This window comes from Triturus cristatus, chromosome 1_2, assembly GCF_964204655.1.
Source record: "Triturus cristatus chromosome 1_2, aTriCri1.1, whole genome shotgun sequence".
In the NCBI taxonomy this organism is placed as follows: domain Eukaryota; kingdom Metazoa; phylum Chordata; class Amphibia; order Caudata; family Salamandridae; genus Triturus; species Triturus cristatus.
Genome location: NC_140580.1, coordinates 1,196,169,918 through 1,196,191,601, shown reverse-complemented (window position 1 = coordinate 1,196,191,601; position 21,684 = coordinate 1,196,169,918). Strand labels below are relative to the sequence as shown.

Sequence of the window (21,684 nt, the reverse complement as noted above, 5' to 3'; positions counted from 1 at the left end):
GAAACTATATTTCTAACTTTTAAAACAGCAGTCTGAAATGCAGGATTTTACACCTTGTTTGACTTTAGCTGTTCTCTGTGGAGTCAGAAATACCCACGTGCTGACACAGCTGCTTGACACGTAAAGGCGTCGAATTCACACGCCTTTCAAGTCAGCCTTGCCAGCCAGCACAAATCTGTCGTTCTGTAATGTATTCAGGTCAGCAACAACCAATTCACTCAGATAATGTGAATGCCTTTTAACACCTAATACAGAATGATAAATGCTGCACATTTTGTATCTTTAATTTTATCTATTGCAAAACACACAATTTCGTTTTTTGAAGCTTTTTTATATTCTTATTAAATGTGGATTCTAATTTTATATTTAACATTGTGGCAATTTGCACACATGTATAGTGTCATACTCTGTCAATTTAATGATAGTGTGCAGCTATTTAGCATATATTATATAATTCATTGCTGGATTATTTTAAAATATATTTTATTTTAATGATATTTGGCATAACAGAATGATGACAAAAAAAAAACATTGAGCTCATTCCAGACATTTTCAAAATGGTGTCATACACATAATACAGGGCACTTAAGGCTAGCCATTCTTGCACCAAGAGCGCAATCACTACTTACAAGTACCACTAATGACAAACCACAGACATTTAAAAACACATTTAACCCACAGATCAACACTTAGGACAGAAACAAAAGACAGCCCACAGACTGTACTTAAACCAAACCATTTGTAAATACTAGTTGTAAGTCATATTCACTAGATTTGGCTGGCACAACACCAAGAAAAAAAACGCTCTGCATATGACCACTTATGAATGTTACTAAGTGCACAGACCAGGATCCTTTCTATGTACATATTTAGTTCCTCGGGGTACTAGTCACCAAAGAAGAAATACTTTTTTATACCTAAACCTAGTTAAGTATACCCTCTAGGGGGGCCGGCTAATTATATACAAGTTTAAAAATGGTACATCCAAGAAAGCAACACATTCATAAATTCACCTGGGGAAACAAAAGACCATCACACATTTGCTTACAATTAACTGCTTTGTTCTTCAGCTCTAATATTTTCACATTAATGTTCTTTCGCTGTTCTTTTTCAATCAAGGCTTGCTCACGCTTCATTCGTTCACACACTTCTTTCTCCCACATTCGTACACAATCAAACATCTCTTGCCTAGTCTTTTGCCTAAACATACATTGTGCCACATACTCAATCTTTCGTAAATCAAATGACCCATACATAGGCCAACGCAACTCAGGATCCTTACGAGTGTATTTATTCCATAATGCGCTGTACATTATAGAAGAAAGACCATACTTAATATACATATCCCTATTAGGCGTCCCCTCCGGGGGGCCGGTTGTGCTTCATCTAGTCTCAAATTGGTACCACTACAAAAGCAACACATCCTATGAAGTGTGCTAAAAACAGGCATGCCAAAAATAGTGCAGAATATGCAGTATTATAATCAAAGTAGCACTTAAGGTACCTTTAGTACGATGTGCCGTTCAAATCAATTCAAATAGAGAAAATTCTCCTCATTACCTGCCTATATAGATTGCAATCCATATATAAATCTCATAACAAACCAAGTTGGCCAACACCAATTCCAAAATCCAAAAGCCACAGTAAGTGTTACTAAACTACCTTACCAATCCCAGGCATCAAAACCAACAGCAAGCGCCACAGAAGGACACTTACCAATCACTTGGTGTCCAGGTTCCAACTGCCAAATTCTAAAATCGACCAAATGGTCACTGCACGGCGAATCAACAGAAGAGATCTCAGTCGAGGACCGGCGCCACCTGGATGGTCAGATCAGAAAGAAAGGAAAAACGCCGTGGATCCCAAGACTCGGGTCTCATCGGGCAGCGATCGCGTCCAGAGCGAGATTCCAATCCTTCGTTGGGACCAATCCTTTGGGCATCCGAGTCACCGATGAGCCCCAGTAGTTGGGCGCCAATTTGTTGATGGTGACCTCAGCTAGGCCTACCAGTGCAAGGGGTTCGCCCTTCTCTGCACAGAGTCCTCAGACCAATAGGAAGAAGTTGGCACAGAAACTGGAATAGAAAATACAAAGTTTAATAAACCTCATGAGGTGGAACTACATTCACACAGCACCCTTCGGTGTTGAGTGAAGTAGCACACTGAACAGAAGAAGCATGGTCCTTTTATACCCACACAGGGGCTGAAAAAGGCGGTACAAGTACACATGAGAAGAGTTATGCACATAGATGGTCATACAGAAACTGCACAGTCAACAAGTAGGAGGAGTAATAAGTTGCTGACATCAGTTAGAACAGCCTGACAGTTCTATACTAGGAACAGGTGCACTCTACTAGCTAAGCACATCTGTGCATGTGCAAGACTCTGGGAGAGGGAAACAGCAAATGTCCAGCACATAGCTAACTAAAATGGCTGCCAAGTACAAAATGGCTTTCAGCTCATGCTAAGAGATTAATGCATTCTTCAACACCTCGTGACTGGAAAGACTTCTTCAAAGAAAAACAAAGTGCAAACATACGGACCCAACACCAGATTGCAGACTATGCAAAGCATGTGAATCTACAGCTCTACATGCCAAGAACAGATGCATCCTGGGTAAGTAACATTTTCCTTTTAACAGTTCACTAAAAGACCAGAGACTAAAACTCAGAAGAAATGAATCAAAAGGTGGTTAGCACACACAACAACCTCCAGGGCATCGTCTGACGTCACACAGAGGACGTACCTGGCACCAAAGGGTGATCGATAATGCCCTAAATGAAAAAAAAAACAAAGACTATTCCGGACCCAACCAATAGATGGCATAATGATGCACAGCATGTGAATCCTGAAAACTCTTCAAGCTGCAAAACTACCCCTACTGTTAAGTAACCATTTTGTTCTACATGTACAATGGCACGCAGAGAGTGGAGGTATACATGTACAAGGACACACAGAGACCAGAGGTATACATGTACAAGGACACACAGAGACCAGAGGTATACATGTACAAGGACACACAGAGAGTGGAGGTACAGAGGTATACATGTACAAAGACATGCAGAGACCAGAGGTATACATGTACAAAGACACGCAGAGAGTGGAGGTACAGAGGTATACATGTACAAGGACACACAGAGAGTGGAGGTATACATGTTCAAGGACACGCAGAGAGTGGAGGTACAGAGTTATACATGTACAAGGACTTGCAGAGACCAGAGGTATACATGTACAAGGACACGCAGAGAGTGGAGGTACAGAGGTATACATGTACAAATACATGCAGAGACCAGAGGTATACATATACAAGGACATGCAGAGAGTGGAGGTACAGAGGTATACATGTACAAGGACACAAAGAGACAGAGGTATACATGTTCAAGGACACGCAGAGAGTGGAGGGACGGAGTTATACATGTACAAGGACATGCAGAGACCAGAGGTATACATGTACAAGGACACGCAAAGAGTAGAGGTACAGAGGTATACATGTACAAATACATGCAGAGACCAGAGGTATACATGTACAAGGACACACAGAGAGTGGAGGTACAGAGGTATACATGTACAAAGACATGCAGAGAGTGGAGCTACAGAGGTATACATGTACAAAGACATGCAGAGACCAGAGGTATACATGTACAAGGACACGCAGAGAGTGGAGGTACAGAGTTATACATGTACAAGGACGCAGAGATAGTGGTGGCACAGAGCTTTACATGTACAAGAACACGCAGAAAGTGGAGGCACAGAATTATATATATACAAGGACGCAGAGAGGGGGGCAAAGGGTTATACATCTGTAGGAACATGAAGACTGCGGAAGCGCAAGGGCTTTTCTCCAGCACAATCTTCACATATGCCTCATGGACAATCTCATATATGTCCTGAAGAGAAACAATCGCAGATCAGATGCAACAGAAATAAAACACCAAACAAGGCCACCGTGCACTGCGGGCCGTCATGAGAAACATAGAAACGTTCTGCAATGTCGCTTCAGAAGTCACTAGGGGACAAGCAGAGATTTTCAAGGGGTTTTGACTTTCTCACGATGCAGGTCTATTTAAGATTTGTAGGTCTATGCATGCTTTGCAGAAACTGTATGTGGCTGTCTGTGTGTGTGATTTCACTAATACCAGTCACGTGTATGTCACACAATACAAACTAGAGGCTTTGGCACTTTATAGTACATTTACTGTTGCCCATTAGAACCCCTACTAGCAGTTGTAAAGTAATAGACAATGGAGTTTGCAAGGTTTCAAACGTATACAATGGGGATTACATGGAGCAGCTTGACAGGGCTGCTTCACTAACTGAAATCTTTACCAGGGTAATAACTTTAAGGTAATAATACATTTATATCAGCAACACAAACATGAACCCACTGAGCTCTTACATAAAAAACCTGTGTGCCTTGTTGTGCAGCAGTCACATTAACAGTCTGAGCTATTTTATGATGATACAGAGAATGCACACAGATCTCTCCAGCAAATGCATTGACCTTCAGAGCTATCTTTCCAGTGTTATACCCTGAAACATACTTGATCCGTCAACTGCTCTGCAGCAGATGTTTCAATTGCCAAATCTAACTCTCTGACCACTTAACTAATCCAGACTGTCACTCAGCTCCACTTGCTGCTGCCTCATGACTGAGCCTCTCTCTGGAGTTTACCCTGTTTTATATGTTCCCAGAGGGAGTTTTTCCCATGTCCATCATTGACATGCAAAGGGAAGGTGGAGGCACATGCATGGAGACTCACAGCACAGGTTTAAGACACACAGGTATGGAACAGGCAGTCACAGGACAGTCCTGAGGGTGAGTGAAATGGGGTGAGAGTGACTGGAAGGTGAGGGATCTGAGTGAGAGTGAGAGAGGCTAAGGGTAGGGAAGAGGGCAGCAACTGAGAGAACAAGTTTGTGGGCGAGGGGCGGTCACTTACATCCTAAGGCTTACGCAAGAGAAGAGGGACTTGCTACTTCATTTCACCAGCAGTAAAACTCACACTCCATGTGTGTAACATTGTTTTCTTTTTTTAGGGGGAGCAAGGAGAAGATGGTGACATTGGCCCAGCTGGACTGTCAGGAAAAAGGGGGAGCAGTGGCGGACCAGGATTAGCAGGGCCTCAGGGATCGCCAGGAATGAGGGTAAACTCTCCTTTTGCAATGGTTTTAGATTTACTGTGGAGCCCGCTGTGCAAAACATTTGAAAACCTAACCTCACTCTGAGAACAGCCACCAGTAGAGAATCTGGGTCAGCATTCCCTCACTGACATGACTAGACGTCAAGATCAAGCATTCCGCTCACTTACATGATTCGACATCAATGATCAAGCATTCCGCTCACTTACACGATTAGACGTCAAGGATGGAACATTCCCTCACTGACATGACTAGACTTCAAGGATCAAACATTCCGCTCACTTACATGACTAGAGTCAAGGATGAAACATTCCCTCACTGACACGACTAGAGTCAAGGATAAAACATTCCCTCACTGACACGACTAGAGTCAAGGATCAAACATTCCCTCACTGGCACGACTAGAGTCAAGGATCAAACATTCCCTCATTGACACGACTAGACGTCAAGATCAAGCATTCCGCTCACTTACATGATTAGACATCAATGATCAAACATTACGCTCGCTTACATGATTAGACGTCAAGGATGAAACATTCCCTCACTGACACGACTAGATGTCAAGGATCAAACATTCTGCTCACTTACATGATTAGACGTCAAGGATCACACATTTCTCCACTGACATGTCTAAATGTCAAGGATCAAACATTCCGCTCACTTACACGATTAGATGTCAAAGATCAAATATTCCCTCACTGACATGACTAGACGTCAAGGATCAAAATTTCGCTCACTGACATGACAAGAGTCAAGGATCAAACATTCCGCTCACTGACACGACTGGAGTCAAGGATCAAACATACCCTCACTTACATGACGAGACATCAAGGATCAAACATTCCCTCACTGACACGACTAGAGTCAAGGATCAAACATACCCTCACTGACATGACGAGACGTCAAGGATCAAACATTCCGCTCACTGACACGACTGGAATCAAGGATCAAACATACCCTCACTGACATGACGAGACATCAAGGATCAAACATTCCCTCACTGACATGACTAGAGGTCAAGGATCAAACATTCCCTCACTGACACGACTAGAGGTCATAGATTAAACATTACCTCACTGGCACGACTAGACATCAAGGATCAAACATTCCCTCACTGACATGGATAAACGTCAAGGATCAAACATTCCCTCACTGACACGACTAGAGGTCATAGATTAAACATTACCTCACTGGCACGACTAGACATCAAGGATCAAACATTCCCTCACTTACATGGATAAACGTCAAGGATCAAACATTCCCTCACTGACACGATTAGACGTCACGGATCAAACATTCCCTCACTGACATGACTAGAGGTCAATTACCAAACATTCCCTCACTGACACGACTAGACACCAAGGATCAAACATTCCCTCACTGACATGACTAGACGTCAAGGACCACACACCTCTCACTCAAAGAGTATCTCTTCAAGCACCACACACCTCTCACTCAGTGTGCATCTCCCAGCACCACACACCTCTCACTCACAGCGTGTTTCTTCCAGCACCACACACCTGTCTTTCAGTGTTTCTTCCTGCATCGCACACCTCTCACTCACAGTGTGTTTCTTCCAGCACTACACACCTCTCACCCACAGTCTGCCTCTTCCAGCCCCACACACCTCTCACTCACAGTGTGTTTCTTCCAGCACCACACACCTCTCACCCAGTGTGCCTCTTCCAGCACACCACATCCCTCACTCAGTGTTTTTGTTCCAGCACCACACACCTCTCACTCACAGTGTGCTACTTCAAGCACCACACACCTCTCACTGTGTTTCTTCCAGCACCACACACCTCTCACTCACAGTGTGCTACTTCCAGCACCACACACCTCTCACAGTGTTTCTTCCAGCACCACACACCTCTCACTCGGTGTGTTTATTTCTGCTCCATGCACCTCTCACTCAGTGTGTTTCTTCCAGCACCACACACCTCTCACTCAGTGTATTTCTTCCCACACCACACACCTCTCACTCACAGTGTGTATCTTCCAGCACCACACACCTCTCACTCAGTGTGTTTCTTCAAGCACTACACACCTCTCACTCACAGTGTGTTTCTTCCAGCATCACACACCTCTCACTTACAGTGTGTCTCTTCCAGCACCACACACCTCATACTCAGTGTGTTTCTTACTACACCACACACCTCTCACTCAGTGTTTCTTCCAGCACCACACACCTCTCACTCACAGATTGTTTCTTCCAGCACCACACACCTCGTACTCAGTGTGTTTCTCCCAGCACCACACACCTCTCACTCAGTGTGTTTCCTCCCGCTGCACGCACCTCTCACTCAGTGTGTTTCTTCCAGCACCACACACCTCTCACTCAGTGTTTCTTCCAGCACCACTAACCACTCACTTACAGTGTGTTTCTTCCAGCACCACACACCTCTCACTCACAGTGTGTTTCTTCCAGCACCACACACCTCTGACTCAGTGTGTTTCTTCCAGCACCACACACCTCTCACTCAGTGTTTCTTCCAGCACCACTAACCTCTCACTCACAGTGTGCTACTTCCAGCACCACACACCTCTCATTCGCAGTGTGTTTCTTCCAGCACCACACACCTCTCACTCAGTGTTTCTTCTAGCACCACAAACCTCTCACTCACAGTGTGTTTCTTCCAGCACCACACACCTCTCACTCACAGTGTGCTACTTCCAGCACCACACTCCTCTCACTCACAGTGTGTTTCTTCCAGCACCACACACCTCTCACTCACAGTGTGTTTCTTCCAGCACCACACATCTCTCACTCAGTGTATTTCTTCCAGAATCACACACCTCTCACTCACAGTGTGGCTCTTCCAGCACCACACACCTCTCACTCAGTGTGTTTCTTCCAGCACTACACACCTCTCACTCACAGTGTGTTTCTTCCAACACCACACACCTCTCACTCAGTGTTTCTTCCAGCACTACTAACCTCTCACTTACAGTGTGTTTCTTCCAGCACCACACACCTCTCACTCAGTGTTTCTTTCAGCACCACACACCTCTCACTCAGTGTTTCTTCCAGCACTACTAACCTCTCACTTACAGTGTTTCTTCCAGCACCACACACCTCTCACTCACAGCACAGACAGAAGTTTAGATGTTATCATAGCAGAAGTTCGCCTTTCCACTGCTCAGCACCGGTCAGTGTCATCTAAAGTTTGAAATGTTCCATCCCTCCCACTCCACAGACCAGGCCTCAAAGTTGTCAAAGGTATTTAAAGTTTGGAAAGATTCACTAAAATGTAACACCAAATGCTTTTCTGCTTCTCATTCTGTCGTTTTATCTGCAGTAATAGCCCTTCACTAAATATATAATGACATCATCCATAAAGTGGTGGTTCCATTGCACTACCAACAATAACTTAACTATAACTTAACTATTCCAGCCAAACCTTGCTCTCTGAAGTAGGGTCCAAAGAAAAGGAGGAACTCTGAAACATTTGTGCTTATATGTCCTCTGAAGCTTCCATCTTACTAATGCAGCTAAGACCAGGTGGAATAGGCTAAAATCCTCAATTCACACTGCCGGACACAAGTACACGCAAAAGCAAATGGAGGATTTTGACAACCCCCATTAAAAGGCTCTGGAGGACATTAACTGTAACACCACCGCTACAACATTCATCCTCCCAAAGTCTTCACATGTTGAGTTGCTCCCACACTTCACTCAGAAAACCAAGTCTCTCACAAAAGGGTATTCCACTCGCAAAATCCATGGACATCTATTTACTTTGAGCAGGAATGCCGGGCCCGATTCACAGAACTAACTTAAGACAAAATCCTAAACTTACTACTTTTGGTATTCACAGAAGTTAGGATTTTGTCTTAAGTTTGTCTTAAGACAAACTTAAGACAGACATAAGACAGTCTTAGGACAGACTTAAGACAGTCTTAAAACAAGCATTTGCAATGCAATACATCTCGCATTTGCAAGAGTTCATACTATTGGCATTGTACATGGCAATGCCTTTTATTTATCTGTTTTGATAATCAACACATAAATAAAAGGCATTGTGATTTACAATGCCAGTAGGTCAAACTCTTGTAAATACGAGACCTATTTCACTTCATAGACGCGGCTGCCATTGTCTCGGGCTGCTTGGAAAGTGAAACCACACATGGCGTGCTGAATGTTGCGGGACAGTATGTTGTGCTTGCAGTAGGAGAAACTCATTTAAGAAAAGAGTCCTTACAGACTAAATAAGACGTACAGTGTAACAACCGAAGCAAAAGACCCAGTCCTCATGGGAGGTTAGAAATTAGGACAAGGCGGTACTAAGGAGGGACTAGCAAGCCTATTAACGAATCAGAAACCAGCATTTAGGAAGAACAATGATACAAGCCAATGAAAAGTGTGGGCTGAGCTTCACCTCCTTACTCAAACACAGCATGCCTCGCAGAGCAGCGCATGCGCTGCCCAGGCTCGACCTAATGAATGATACCAGCCTCTCACACCATTATTATTGCTTTGAGGGCTTAAGATAGTCTGAATTGTCACACTTGTAGGAGTGCACGGGTTAGGTGTTATGCTTGTACTGTCGTTGGCAGCGCTGGCAGGGGCAGAGCGTGTTGCAGGCTGCAGTGGCCTTTGAAGAAGGGCCCTGGCATTTGATTTTTTAGAAATGAAGTACTGGCTATGGTCCATTCAACATTGACAGAGGAAATCAAATCACTTAATCTCCCCGTGCACACCGAAAAATGAATGTCTCCTTGTGGAATGTCATTGATGCTCAGGTAAGGTCCTTCTTTATAAAACTGGACACAAACAGTTACATCACACAAGGACGCATTCATTTTTAGGTCTGGCTAGACAGCGCATACGCAGTCTCTTCACTGTGACATGGCCAAGGCTGTCCGCATAGTAGTGATTTTTTCCGTGACTCTCTGCCATGCTGAGCAGCCGATGTGCTGCTAAACAACATGACTAAAAAACTTTCATGTTAACAACACCAATAGCTCTTGCATTGGTGAGAGCTATTGGATTTTCCAGTGCTTGTTTATACACTGACAAGGGCTCCATAGCTGCAAATAAAGTTTTACAAAAAACATGACAAAACAAGCACTGAGAAAGCCGAAAGGCAGGTAGCCCATGCCAAATTATTGACTTTGCCAATGCTTGTTCTTTTCATGGAACATCCTTTCCCATTGCCTCGGTGCTTCGCCACGAGTTCTCCTTTCAAGCTCTCCGTGGTCATTGATCTGTGGTCCTTGGGCCCCTGGGTGTCCGCAAGGCCTGCTCAGAGGGTCCCTGACTGCATAGAAAATTAAATAGTATTAACAGATAAATAAAGTGTATTTAAATGAAGGAGCAAAGTGTGCAACTGAAAACCTTAAAAGTTTTGTAAATGTGAAGGAATCGGAAATGAAGATTCTATCCTGGGATGGGTTCGTGGGAGCCGCGCCCAGAGGCGGCTCCTCTGCAAAGGCGGCAGAGCGGCGCCCACTGTTAAAGAGGGAAAATAAAATGATAAGAACGTAACATTACTATCATTTTATTTTCCCCGCGCAGTCGCTCAGTTTCATGCGGCCGGGCTGCCCAGAGCAGGCGGAGGAGTGGCGGCATTCTATAAGTGCCCATGACGGGTTGGCCGGCCGGCCGGCCGTTTTGGGCCGACCATCAGTCCTGCGCACTTGGCATGTTCCGCACCAGGCTGTAATGCATCGCCCCCTCTGTCCCCATCTGAGCGCCGAACCACGGCACTCTGACCAATCACAATGCTACTGTCATGGTAACAGCAGCATGGTGATTGGCTTAGGGGAGCCTGGGAGCCCGGGGGCTTCCTGCAGGACAGGAAGAGGATGGAGGAGAGGCGGCGGTGGCCGTAACCAGGTAAGTGCTCTTCTGGCTGAGGACGTCGCAGCCTGAACTCGGTTGGGTGTGATGTCGCCAGGCCAAAGCAGAGGGATATCTAGGAAGCCCATTGGGGGGGGGGGGTCTGGAGGGAGGGCAGGTTGAGCAGCGGTGCAAACTTTCTGCCCCAGATCTCTCATAGCTACCCCCACCTGACATGCTGTCTGTGTTGGTCTTGCATATATATCTTTAGAACATTTGTGACTTTGTGTCTTTTAGGGTGAAAGAGGTCTGCCCGGCCAGGCTGGTCCGCCTGGGAAGCGCGGACCCGAGGGCGGAATGGGACTTCCGGGGAGCCAAGGAGAGCCGGGACGCAAGGGACAGCCGGTGAGTGGTTCTCGATCTGTAACAGCATCCTTGCATCCAACAGACCCATCCAACGCCGCTCCACTCCAGGGACCAGGCGAAGACACATCTTTAGGGAACACCACATCACAAGGCATTAACCACCCACAACCAGCTGCCTGTGCGTCACTTGGGCCGTTATTCTGGACTTCGCTACCTTGTGGCTCCCTTTGGGCTGTAGAAATGCCACATACATACATACATACATACATACATACATGCATTTGTGAAGTAAAGAAGTATTGTAAAACCTCATTAAACCTTGGAAAGGGTCAGCAGCCAGTAGAAGGCCCAGTGATGGTCGATTCTCCCGAGGGATCCCGGGTTCACCCAGTGAGGCAGATTCTGTCACCCCAGGGCAAACTAACTCCTAGACAGGGGCACTCTGCCTGGGCCCCCCTAAGACAGCTTAGACTAATCCCTCGGAACGGAAGGCAACTTCAGAGAAAGTGTGCCAGGGTTCAGAGTCACACACACTAGCCCTAGTGTTGAACTAGGGAAGGAACTAGAGGCGCAGGGCCTAGAGACTAGCCAGCTTCCTATATATTATGTAAACACAAAATAGGGCTGTCCCTAGTGATGGTTCCTACAGGTTTCTACAGGGTCTCTAGAGATGCCAATCCAATGGGAGCATCTCACAAAAAGTGAAGGCCCTTACTTACGGTGAGGGGATAATGATTTCCCATATCACCGTCCACTTCTTTTATTACCGTACATTTGATCTTTAATTCACATTGCCTATAGACAAATGTAATGGTTTTTAGATCACTTTTCACTAAATCACGGGCCACCACTTACCGGGGAAGGGGGGTCACAGTCCCACAGTCGGCACAGCTGACACTGACCCATGTGTAGAACAAAACCCACAAGGGCGGGACGGGGGGGTCACAGTCCCACAGGCAGCACAGCTGTCTGTCTGCTTCAAGTCCTGGACCACAGACCTGCTAGGCTCCATCTCTTGGTATCAGATTTGAAGCTGACCTCCATCTTTGACAGCCTCGCATGGCCCCCCCACCACACCCCCACCCTTCAGGCCGCCTGTGTTCGGTCATACATGAGACAGGCAACAGATGTAGATATAGCACTTAGCAGATGTGGGGGAAACACCCTCACTCCAACTCCACACCAACCACAATGCACTGTGGCCTCTGCCGCGCAAGTCGTCAGTTCAAAGCTTTCAGAGCGTTACATCACTGGCGTTAAACCCGGCTCTGCCCTCCTCTGCAGACAGCTGTCAGTCCCTCCTCTGCAGACAGCTGTCAGTCCCTCCTCCTCTGCAGACAGCTGTCAGTCACTCCTCTCCTCTGCAGACAGCTGTCAGTCCCTCCTCTCCTCTGCAGACAGCTGTCAGTCCTTCCTCTCCTCTGCAGACAGCTGCCAGTCCATCCTCTGCAGACAGCTGTCAGTCCCTCCTCCATTGCAAACAGCTGTCAGTCCCTCCTCTCCTCTGCAGACAGCTGTCAGTCCCTCCTCTGCAGACAGCTGTCAGTCCCTCCTCCTCTGCAGACAGCTGTCAGTCCCTCCTCTCCTCTGCAGACAGCTGTCAGTCCTTCCTCTCCTCTGCAGACAGCTGCCAGTCCCTCCTCTGCAGACAGCTGTCAGTCCCTCCTCCTATGCAAACAGCTGTCAGTCCCTCCTCTCCTCTGCAGACAGCTGTCAGTCCCTCCTCTGCAGACAGCTGTCAGTCCCTCCTCCTCTGCAGAAAGCTGTCAGTCCCTCCTCTCCTCTGCAGACAGCTGTCAGTCCCTCCTCTCCTCTGCAGACAGCTGCCAGTCCCTCCTCTGCAGACAGCTGGCAGTCCCTCCTCCTCTGCATACAGCTGTCAGTCCCTCCTCTCCAGACAGCTGTTAGTCCCTCCTCCTCTGCAGACAGCTTTCAGTTCCTCCTCCTCTGCAGACAGCTGTCAGTCCCTTCTCTGCAGACAGCTGTCAGTCCCTCCTCTGCAGACAGCTGGCAGTCCCTCCTCTGCAGACAGCTGGCAGTCCCTCCTCTGCAGACAGCTGGCAGTCCCTCCTCTGCAGACAGCTGTCAGTCCATCCTCCTCTGCAGACAGCTGTCAGTCCCTCCTCCTCTGCAGACAGCTGCCAGTCCCTCCTCTGCAGACAGCTGTAAGTCCCTCCTCCTCTGCAGACAGCTGTCAGTCCCTCCTCTGCAGACAGCTGTCAGTCCCTCCTCCTCTGCAGACAGCTGTCAGTCACTCCTCTGCAGACAGCTGTCAGTCACTCCTCTGCAGACAGCTGTCAGTCCCTCCTCTGCAGACAGCTGTCAGTCCCTCCTCCTCTGCAGACAGCTGTCAGTCCCTCCTTGTTGGAGCCGGCCTCGTGGCGTGGTCCTGTTCCTCCTCGCTCAGCTGCACGAGGTCCCATGCACCTCGGGGCCCCTCCATCTTGGATTACACGTCACTCCACGTGACCACCTCCGTGACCCTGCGCTACCCGACCTCGGTCCCAGCGAGGCCTGACATCGAGGCGCCCACCCCTGGCCCGGGGGATACCACGTGAGCCCTTTCCACTCCCGGCGGAGGGCAGTATCGATGGGACCCCCAACCGTCCTTCCACACCTAGGTGCGACCGCCTCACAGCTCTCTGGGGCCTGGCGCCTCTCCTGCTGGGCGTCTGGCCGCGCCCTACCCGGCCTCTCCGCCCTCCTGGGCGCAAGGGTCCGGACATCAAAGGGCTCACGACTTATATCTGGGGCGACTCGACAACGAGAGGACAGTTGTATCCTGGAGTCAAGAGCCCTGCTGATCGGATCGCGGCTGACCCTACGGAGAAAGACTCTGCCTGAAACTACCTGCTGAGCCCTGCTGACGACGTCGCGGCTCCATCGTGCTTACAAGACCTTCACGAACCCTTGGGGCCCAGCTGACCTCGTCGCGGCTCGACCGAAGCGGACCTGCTACCGGAGCCCTGCTGACTGTGTCGCGGCTCGATCCAAGCGGAACTACCACCTGAGCCCTGCAGACGCCGTCGTGGCTCTCCACGTCCGAGCCGCTCTGAGGCCAGCACCCAAGGTCTGGCGCAGAGCCTCCCCGTACCTGACCGGTACCAAGACTGTCCCGCTACCCTATCCCTCCAAGAACATTGAGACTCTTACCGGATCACTCGATCCCATTGTAAATATTGAAACGTACTCCTTTTTATAAAGGCTATAACTTGGCGGTAGGAAGGTGCCGGAGTAGTCCCTCCGACTCCCCGGTGGTCCTCCCTCCAACATTTGGTGGCCAGCGACGGGATCCGAGCCAGACGCAATCGTACAAGCAAGTAACGCACCCACTACCTAACCATGGACGGTCAAGAAGCAACCGTGGCCGCAACCTTCCAGCTGGAAAAGCTGGAGGAATACACCCACAAAGAACTAAAACAATTCTGCAAAGACAAAGGGATCCCAACCACAGGATTGGGCACCAAGGAAGAAATGCAGAAAGCCCTGAAAGCCTGGGCCGAAGCCGAGGCCACTCCACCCCGCACCGAAGGGACCTCGGCCCGGGACGAAAACCTGCCACCGACCATAACCCCGACCACGAAGAAATACGAGAACGGGAGAGGGTCCGGGCACACGAAATGGACCTCGCACGACTCCGGCTGGATGGCGAGCTCCAGTTTGCGGAGAAGAAAATAGCCCTGGAACAACTACGGCTGCAAGAGGAAATCGAGGAGAAGAAACGGCATCGGGAGCTCGAAGAGAGACGGCTGACCCTCGAGCACGAGAGGAGCCTCAAAGAACTCGAACTGAAATCCAAAACGGGGGAGACCAGCACCCCCGGGGCCCGGGACGCCCTGCCCCTGACCGAGCCAAAAGTTCATATCCCCAAGGATGTCGTCAAAGAGTACTACAAGAACGACGACATCCAGCAGTGGTTCCGAGCCTACGAGGTAGCCATGATCTCCCATCGGGTACCCCGGAAGGATTGGGGTGCCGGCCTGTGGGGGAGGTTCCTCAGCGAGGGCCGTGATACCCTGCTGCAACTCCCCGACGCAGAAATGACCTCCTACGATCACATGAAGGAAGCCCTACTCACCCGCTACGGACTATCCGCCGAGATGTACCGGCAGCGCTTCCGGGACTGCAAGAAGCTCCCCGGTACCACCTGGGTCGAGTACGTGGACTTCTTCAGCCGGGCTTTTGAAGGGTGGATAAAAGGAAGCAAGGTCACCTCGTACAATGAGCTGTTCGACCTCATTGTCTGGGAGCACCTCGCCAACAACTGCTTTGTAGAACTAAGGCAACACCTCCTGGACAGTAAGTTGACCGAGCCCCGGAAGCTCGCCGCGGAAGCAGACCGATGGGTCAACACCCGGGTCCCCCGGAACCCCGTGGGGGACTACCAACGGAGTACCACGGGACCCCCTCGCCAGCGGTGCGGAGGAGGGGGGTCCCATTGCAGCCGAGACTTCCCGACTGGACCGCCCAGAAGCCCGCCACGAGGCCAAGCCGCCAACCCCACGTCCCCGACCATGGGCCGAAGGGGGACCCCCATTGCCCGACCGGGACCCCGACCAACCGTAACCTGCTTCGGATGCCAGCAGACTGGCCACTATGCGAGCGACCCGGCCTGCCCCGTGAACCGACGAAACGGGACCGCTGGGCCCCCTCCCCGACAAATAGCCGCCGCTGCCCTGGGGGAAGGAGGAGAAGAGGAGGAAAACTGCGAGGACGGGTCCCCCGAGTGGGAACCGGCTGCCATGTCGCTCGTCTGCCTGGGCTCCCGAGAAATGGTGCCCCGAGCGGCCATCCCCAGCAACACCCAGAAGTACCAGCAGTGGGTCACCATCAACGGACAACGGGCCGAAGCCCTCCGAGACACTGGGGCTAGCGTGACTGCTGTCCGCTGCCACCTGGTGACCCCCGAACAAATCCTGCCCATGTCCTATGCCCGGTCCGGACCGCGGACAACACCGAAAGTATGTGCCGGATGGCCAGGATCCCCTTCCAGTGGGGAGGAGTGTCCGGCACCCTAAAAGTGACTGTCCGCGATGACGCCCCCGTGGACTGCCTCCTGGGGAATGACCTAGAGAGCTCCCCCTGGGCCCAGGTGGAGCACCGAGAGCATCTGGGGATGCTAGGGCTGCCTGAGTGGGCCTGCGCCACCACCCGGTCCATGACCGCCCAACCTGCCGCTGCCGCGGCCACCGACCAGCCTACGGGCCCAGAACTATCACCCTCCTCCGGCACGGAGGAACCCGACGATGAGGCCGGGCCATCCGGACTGTCTCCCGACGAGGCCGCCTCCCTCAGCGAGATCCCCGAGCTGGCTCAGTGGCGCCATGATGGGGGCCCCACCCGCGAACAATTCCAGCAGGAACAGAAGGCCTGCCCGTCCCTCGAGGGGGCCCGACAGCAAGCGGCCGCCCAGGCCTCGGGGGACCCCACGGGAACCCACTGGGTCTATTGGGACAATGACTTACTATACAGCGAGCAGAAAGTCGCCGAGCTGGGAGCCGGCCGAGTGTTGGTGGTTCCCCTCCGGTTCCGGGAGTTCCTCCTGAACCTGGCGCATGACGTGCCCCTCGCCGGACACCTCGGGAGGGACAAGACTTACAGCCGTCTAGTGACCCATTTCTATTGGCCCCGGATGCGGAGAGACGTGGACCACCACTGCCGGTCCTGCCAGACCTGCCAGGCTAGCGGGAAGACTGGGGGGCGAGTTAAAGCCCCCCTCCAACCCTTTCCAGCCGTCCACACCCCGTTCAAGCGAGTGGGGATCGACATCGTGGGGCCCCTCGACCCCCGAACCGCCCTGGGACACCGCTTCATCCTGGTACTGGTCGACCACGCCACCCGATACCCGGAGGCCATCCCACTCCGCACCGTGACAGCTCCAGTGGTGGGCCGGGCCCTGATGGGCATCTTCTCCAGGGTGGGGTTCCCCCGAGAAGTGGTGAGCGACAGGGGTACGAACTTTATTTCAAAGTACATGAAATCCCTCTGGCAACAATGTGGGGTCACCTACAGATTCACTACCCCTTACCACCCCCAGGGGAACGGACTGGTCGAGCGGTTCAACAGGACCCTAAAAGGGATGATCCAAGGTCTGGAAGAGCCCCTGCGGAGGAGGTGGGATGTCCTGCTGCCCTGCCTCCTGTTCGCCTATCGAGAGGTACCGCAGAAATCCCTGGGCTTCAGCCCCTTCGAGCTGTTGTAGGGGCACCCCGTCCGAGGGCCCCTCAGCCTGGTCAAGGAGGGCTGGGAGACGAACGTCCAAGATGCCCCCCCCGACGTCTACCGGTACCTCCTGACCCTGCGGAACCAGACTCGGAAGTTCCGGGCCCTGGCAGAAGCCAACCTCGAAGCCAGCCAAGAAGACATGAAGCGCTCGACCATCGAGTTCGAGCCAGGCCAGCAAGTCTGGGTCATGTCACCCGTGGACCCCTGCGCCCTGCAGGACAAATGGACCGGGCCCTTCAAGGTGGTTGAGAGGAAGAGCCCCGTCACCTACTTAGTCGACATGGAGTCCCCGAGGAACCCCCTCCGGGTCCTACACGCCAACCGGCTCAAGCCCCACTTTGCCCGAACTGAACTAAGCCTGCTGCTGGCTACTGATGATGGGGGCGAAAGCGACTCCGAGCCCCTGCCCGACCTCCTGGGGTCCTCGAGCCAAGACGGTTCCTTAGAGGGAGTCCACCTCCCCGACACGCTGACCCCAGAACAGCGCCATGACTGCCGGAGGCTGCTACAACCCTTCGCTGCCCTCTTCTCTCTCACGCCCGGGGTGACCCCCTGGTGCGTACACGACGTGGACACCGGGGACAGCCCCCCTGTGCGACATCGCGCCTACAGGGTACCCGACCGGGTCCGGGCCTGCATACAGACCGAGGTCACCAAGATGCTCGCCCTTGGAGTCATTGAGCCCTCCGACAGCCCGTGGGCCAGCCCGGTGGTCTTGGTGCCGAAGGCCGCTCTGCAGACAGCTGTCAGTCCCTCCTCTGCAGACAGCTGTCAGTCCCTCTTCCTCTGCAGCCCCCTGTGGCTTTGTGGAGGGGACTCAGTCCTGCTACAGCTCTCCCTGCAAGGAAGAGCGGGTCGTGTGCCTGTGGCTGAGAACCTAAAAAGCATCAGTGTGTGCACCAGGAAAGGCCCCTCCCTATTGGGTTCTGCAGGCAGAGTCAGCAAACCATCAGTGGAGGGAAACCTGCAGGAACCGCGCAGGAACCACGCAGGAACCGCGCAGGACCCAGAGCTGTGGCCGCTTCCTGATGGAAAGTTGCAACAGAGTAGAGGTTTTCAGCGTACATCTATTCTAGGTACACAAGCGGTGCATTATTCTACTGTGTAGAATTAGTGACTGGTACCAAATTGTTTCCATTCAGTTTAACATTTTAATGAAAGAGTTTGAAGGAGGGGAAAGTTGACACTTAACGTTTTTCCCCCGTATATATTCTTTATGGATTTTCAGCAAGTTATACAAGTGTTTTATTTTTGACTATGACGTTATGCACAGCGTTTCAACAACAATTACTAGGGCCGCTTTGGTGGGTACCAGGCAGCGTCAAATGCAATTGTCTTAAAGCAGTATTAATATTTTATGTCATAGACGACAAGTAAACTGCTGACTGTTGGGAGTTACTCGATCTCGTGCGTCTTGCGTTTGTGCTTGGATCTGGCCGCTGGGGTTCGGGGGAAAGTACATGTGTGTGTTCGTTGGTGGTATTAGGAGGGGGAGGTGGGGGCACCACATAACCCACTTAACCGTGTACATAATGTGGTCTAGGCCATTACTGGACATACATGTACGGTCTGTGCCTCCATGTGGCAGTGTGGGCTGCCGGGCGAGGGCGTGGGCTGCCAGGCGAGGGCTGCCGGGCGAGGGCGTGGGCTGCTAGGCGAGGGCTGCCGGGCGAGGGCGTGGGCTGCCGGGCGAGGGCGTGGGCTGCCGGTTGAGGGCTGCTGGGCGAGGGCATGGGCTACCGGGCGAGGGCATGGGCTGCCGGACGTGGGCTGCCGGGCGAGGTCGTGGGCTGGCGGTTGAGGGCTGCCGGGCGAGGGCGTGGGCTGACGGGCGAGGGCGTGGGCTGCCGGTTGAGGACTGCCAGGCAAGGGCGTGGGCTGCCGGTTGAGGGCTGCCGGGCGAGGGCGTGGGCTACCGGGCGAGGGCATGGACTGCTGGGCGTGGGCTGCCGGGCGAAGACGTGGGCTGCCAGGCGAGGGCGTGGGCTGCCGGTTGAGGGCTGCCGAGCGAGGGCATTTGCTGCCGGGCGAGGGGCGTGGGCTGCCGGGCGAGGGCGTGGGCTGCCTGGCGAGGGCGTGGGCTGCCTGGCGAGGGCATGGGCTGCCTGGCGAGGGCGTGGGCTGCCTGGCGAGGGCGTGGTCTGCCTGGCGAGGGCGTGGGCTGCCGGGCGAGGGCGTGCTCTGCATTGGACTTGGGTTTGTCACTGTGAACGTCACCTTCTCTCGCCATTGTATAGGGTTAGCCTGTGAAGGTGTACATGCTGTATCGTTTGCATTGCATGCTCTGCCACTAGTGCTCTGCTGAGGTCCATGAGCCATGAGCGTGCGTCGGGCCACTGTGCGATTGCCAGGACGCCGCTGTTTTGCCTTTTGCCAGCCCCAGAGCCAAAACTAAAAATGTATTTGTTGGGGTCCACGACCGGGGGGGGGTACAGGCATGCAGCAATGGCACTACAAAGAAATCACACGGACACTTGGGTTGCTGGTGTGGACCGGAAGTCACGAGCGACTCCGGTCCCTTTATTTAAAGCCTTCTGGCCACGCCTGGCCAGAAGGTGATACATTGTTGATGTGCTGTTCCGGGTTGGGGTCTCCGTCCAACCCGTGGTTCTTACGTGAGGCATTGCGCTTCGGTATTCCAAGCAGGAAATGGGGGTCCTGAGCTATTGTTAGGGCGCCCGCTGCCTCTGTTAATGTCGCTGCCACCTCGTTCCAATATGCCCGGATGCGAGGGCAAGTCCATACCATATGAGGAAATATTGCTTCTAGGGCTAGGCACCTAGGGTGCACATCAGCAGAAGTAGGAGACGTGTGCCAGTCTATGTGTTGTTACATTGTGTGGTGTAAATAATTCAATTGGTGTACTTGAGTCTGGCGTTCGCGAATATGATTTTAGGGTAACTGATGCATTGTGCCCATTGTTTAGCGGTACTATTGATCGACAATGCCGAGTCCCAAGAGGTAAGCAATTGTGCCAATAGAGCCGCAAAGTCCGGTCTTAGAAGTTATAAATTGCTGTTACCGCATGTTTACCCCGTCCATGTGTCAATATAGTTTGTAATGCCTGAGATGTGGCAGGTTCAGTGCGGATATTGCCCCATGTCTGAAGGCACTGTTGGGATAGCAACTGTTAGACCTGGCACCTTGGCGTGAGTCTCCCTTCCCCTTTTTGTCGCTGTGCCTCATGTGCTTTTATGGTGTTGGCCGCTCAGCGCGCTGTGCCACTGCCAACCAGTGTCGCGGTGCGAGTGCTTCCTGTGTAAATTATATATGTTGGTTGGATTCCATGATTGGATTGTTTGATTTACTGTCAGACCCCAGTAAAGAGCGCCAGGGCATGGAAATGCAAACACCGCTAGTGGGCTTGCAGCACTGGTTGTGCCACCCACAGAAGCGGCCTGGTAAAATGTGTCTAGGTCTGCCATCGCAGAACCTGCGTGCAGTCTGGTACTGACATGCTGACTGGCAAGTGCCCACACTTGCCGGTCCCTAAACCTTCCCTTAACTTCATGTTAGCCACCCCTCTGGTAGGCCCACGGGCAGGGTGCGTTGTAAGCATAAGGTAGGACAAGCCTGGATGTGTGGCATGTCTTAGTAGTGAATTACCGCCATCTTGTTGTTCGCTACTGTAAGGCTACCCTGTTCTCATAGGCCAGCATGGGCGGTTGGGATTGTTACATCCTATGATCCTAAACCGACCCAGGGAACATGGTAGAAGATCGAGTTTAGTATGCCTGAACTCGGAATAATAAGGTACATCTTTTCGCAAGGTTTATTTTAATATTCCGCGTTTGAAAATGCCGCTTTTAGAAAGCTGGCCTTTGCTTGCCTAAACAGTTCAGCCCGCCTCTACGTGATGTGTATCTGATGTCTGGCTGGTGTGAGTGACAGGGCTGGGGGAACGCAGATGGGCAGGGCTAGGTAGCCTGGTGGTGAATAGGACGATCGGCAGGTAGATGGGTGGGAGGAGTACTCCTAGGCTCTGAATAGGACAGTGCTATGCCCCCACAATGCCGGCTCCGCCCCCTGTGGAGCGTCTGATGACTCTGCCCTGCACTCTGAAAGAAGAAGCCTGCTTCGTGTAAACAAAGTGCTCAGAAACCAGACTGGACTAGGCAAGGGCCCCCCTGGCCTGGGAGAACAAAAGATTTGCTGTATAAATGTAGGAGCCC

General features: G+C 51.6%; 1 protein-coding gene across 3 annotated transcripts in view; it reads left to right on the top strand.

Annotated features, from left to right (window-relative positions):
* The window catches only part of COL27A1 (collagen type XXVII alpha 1 chain), a 2,221,286-nt gene that overhangs the window by 1,747,335 nt on the left and 452,267 nt on the right, over positions 1 to 21,684 (top strand). For all 3 annotated transcript variants that reach the window (XM_085614179.1, XM_085614180.1, XM_085614178.1), the window contains exons 48-49: positions 5,038 to 5,145; positions 11,219 to 11,326. In XM_085614179.1, coding sequence (XP_085470305.1) covers positions 5,038 to 5,145; positions 11,219 to 11,326 — 216 coding nt within the window. The remainder of the gene's footprint in view (positions 1 to 5,037; positions 5,146 to 11,218; positions 11,327 to 21,684) is intronic.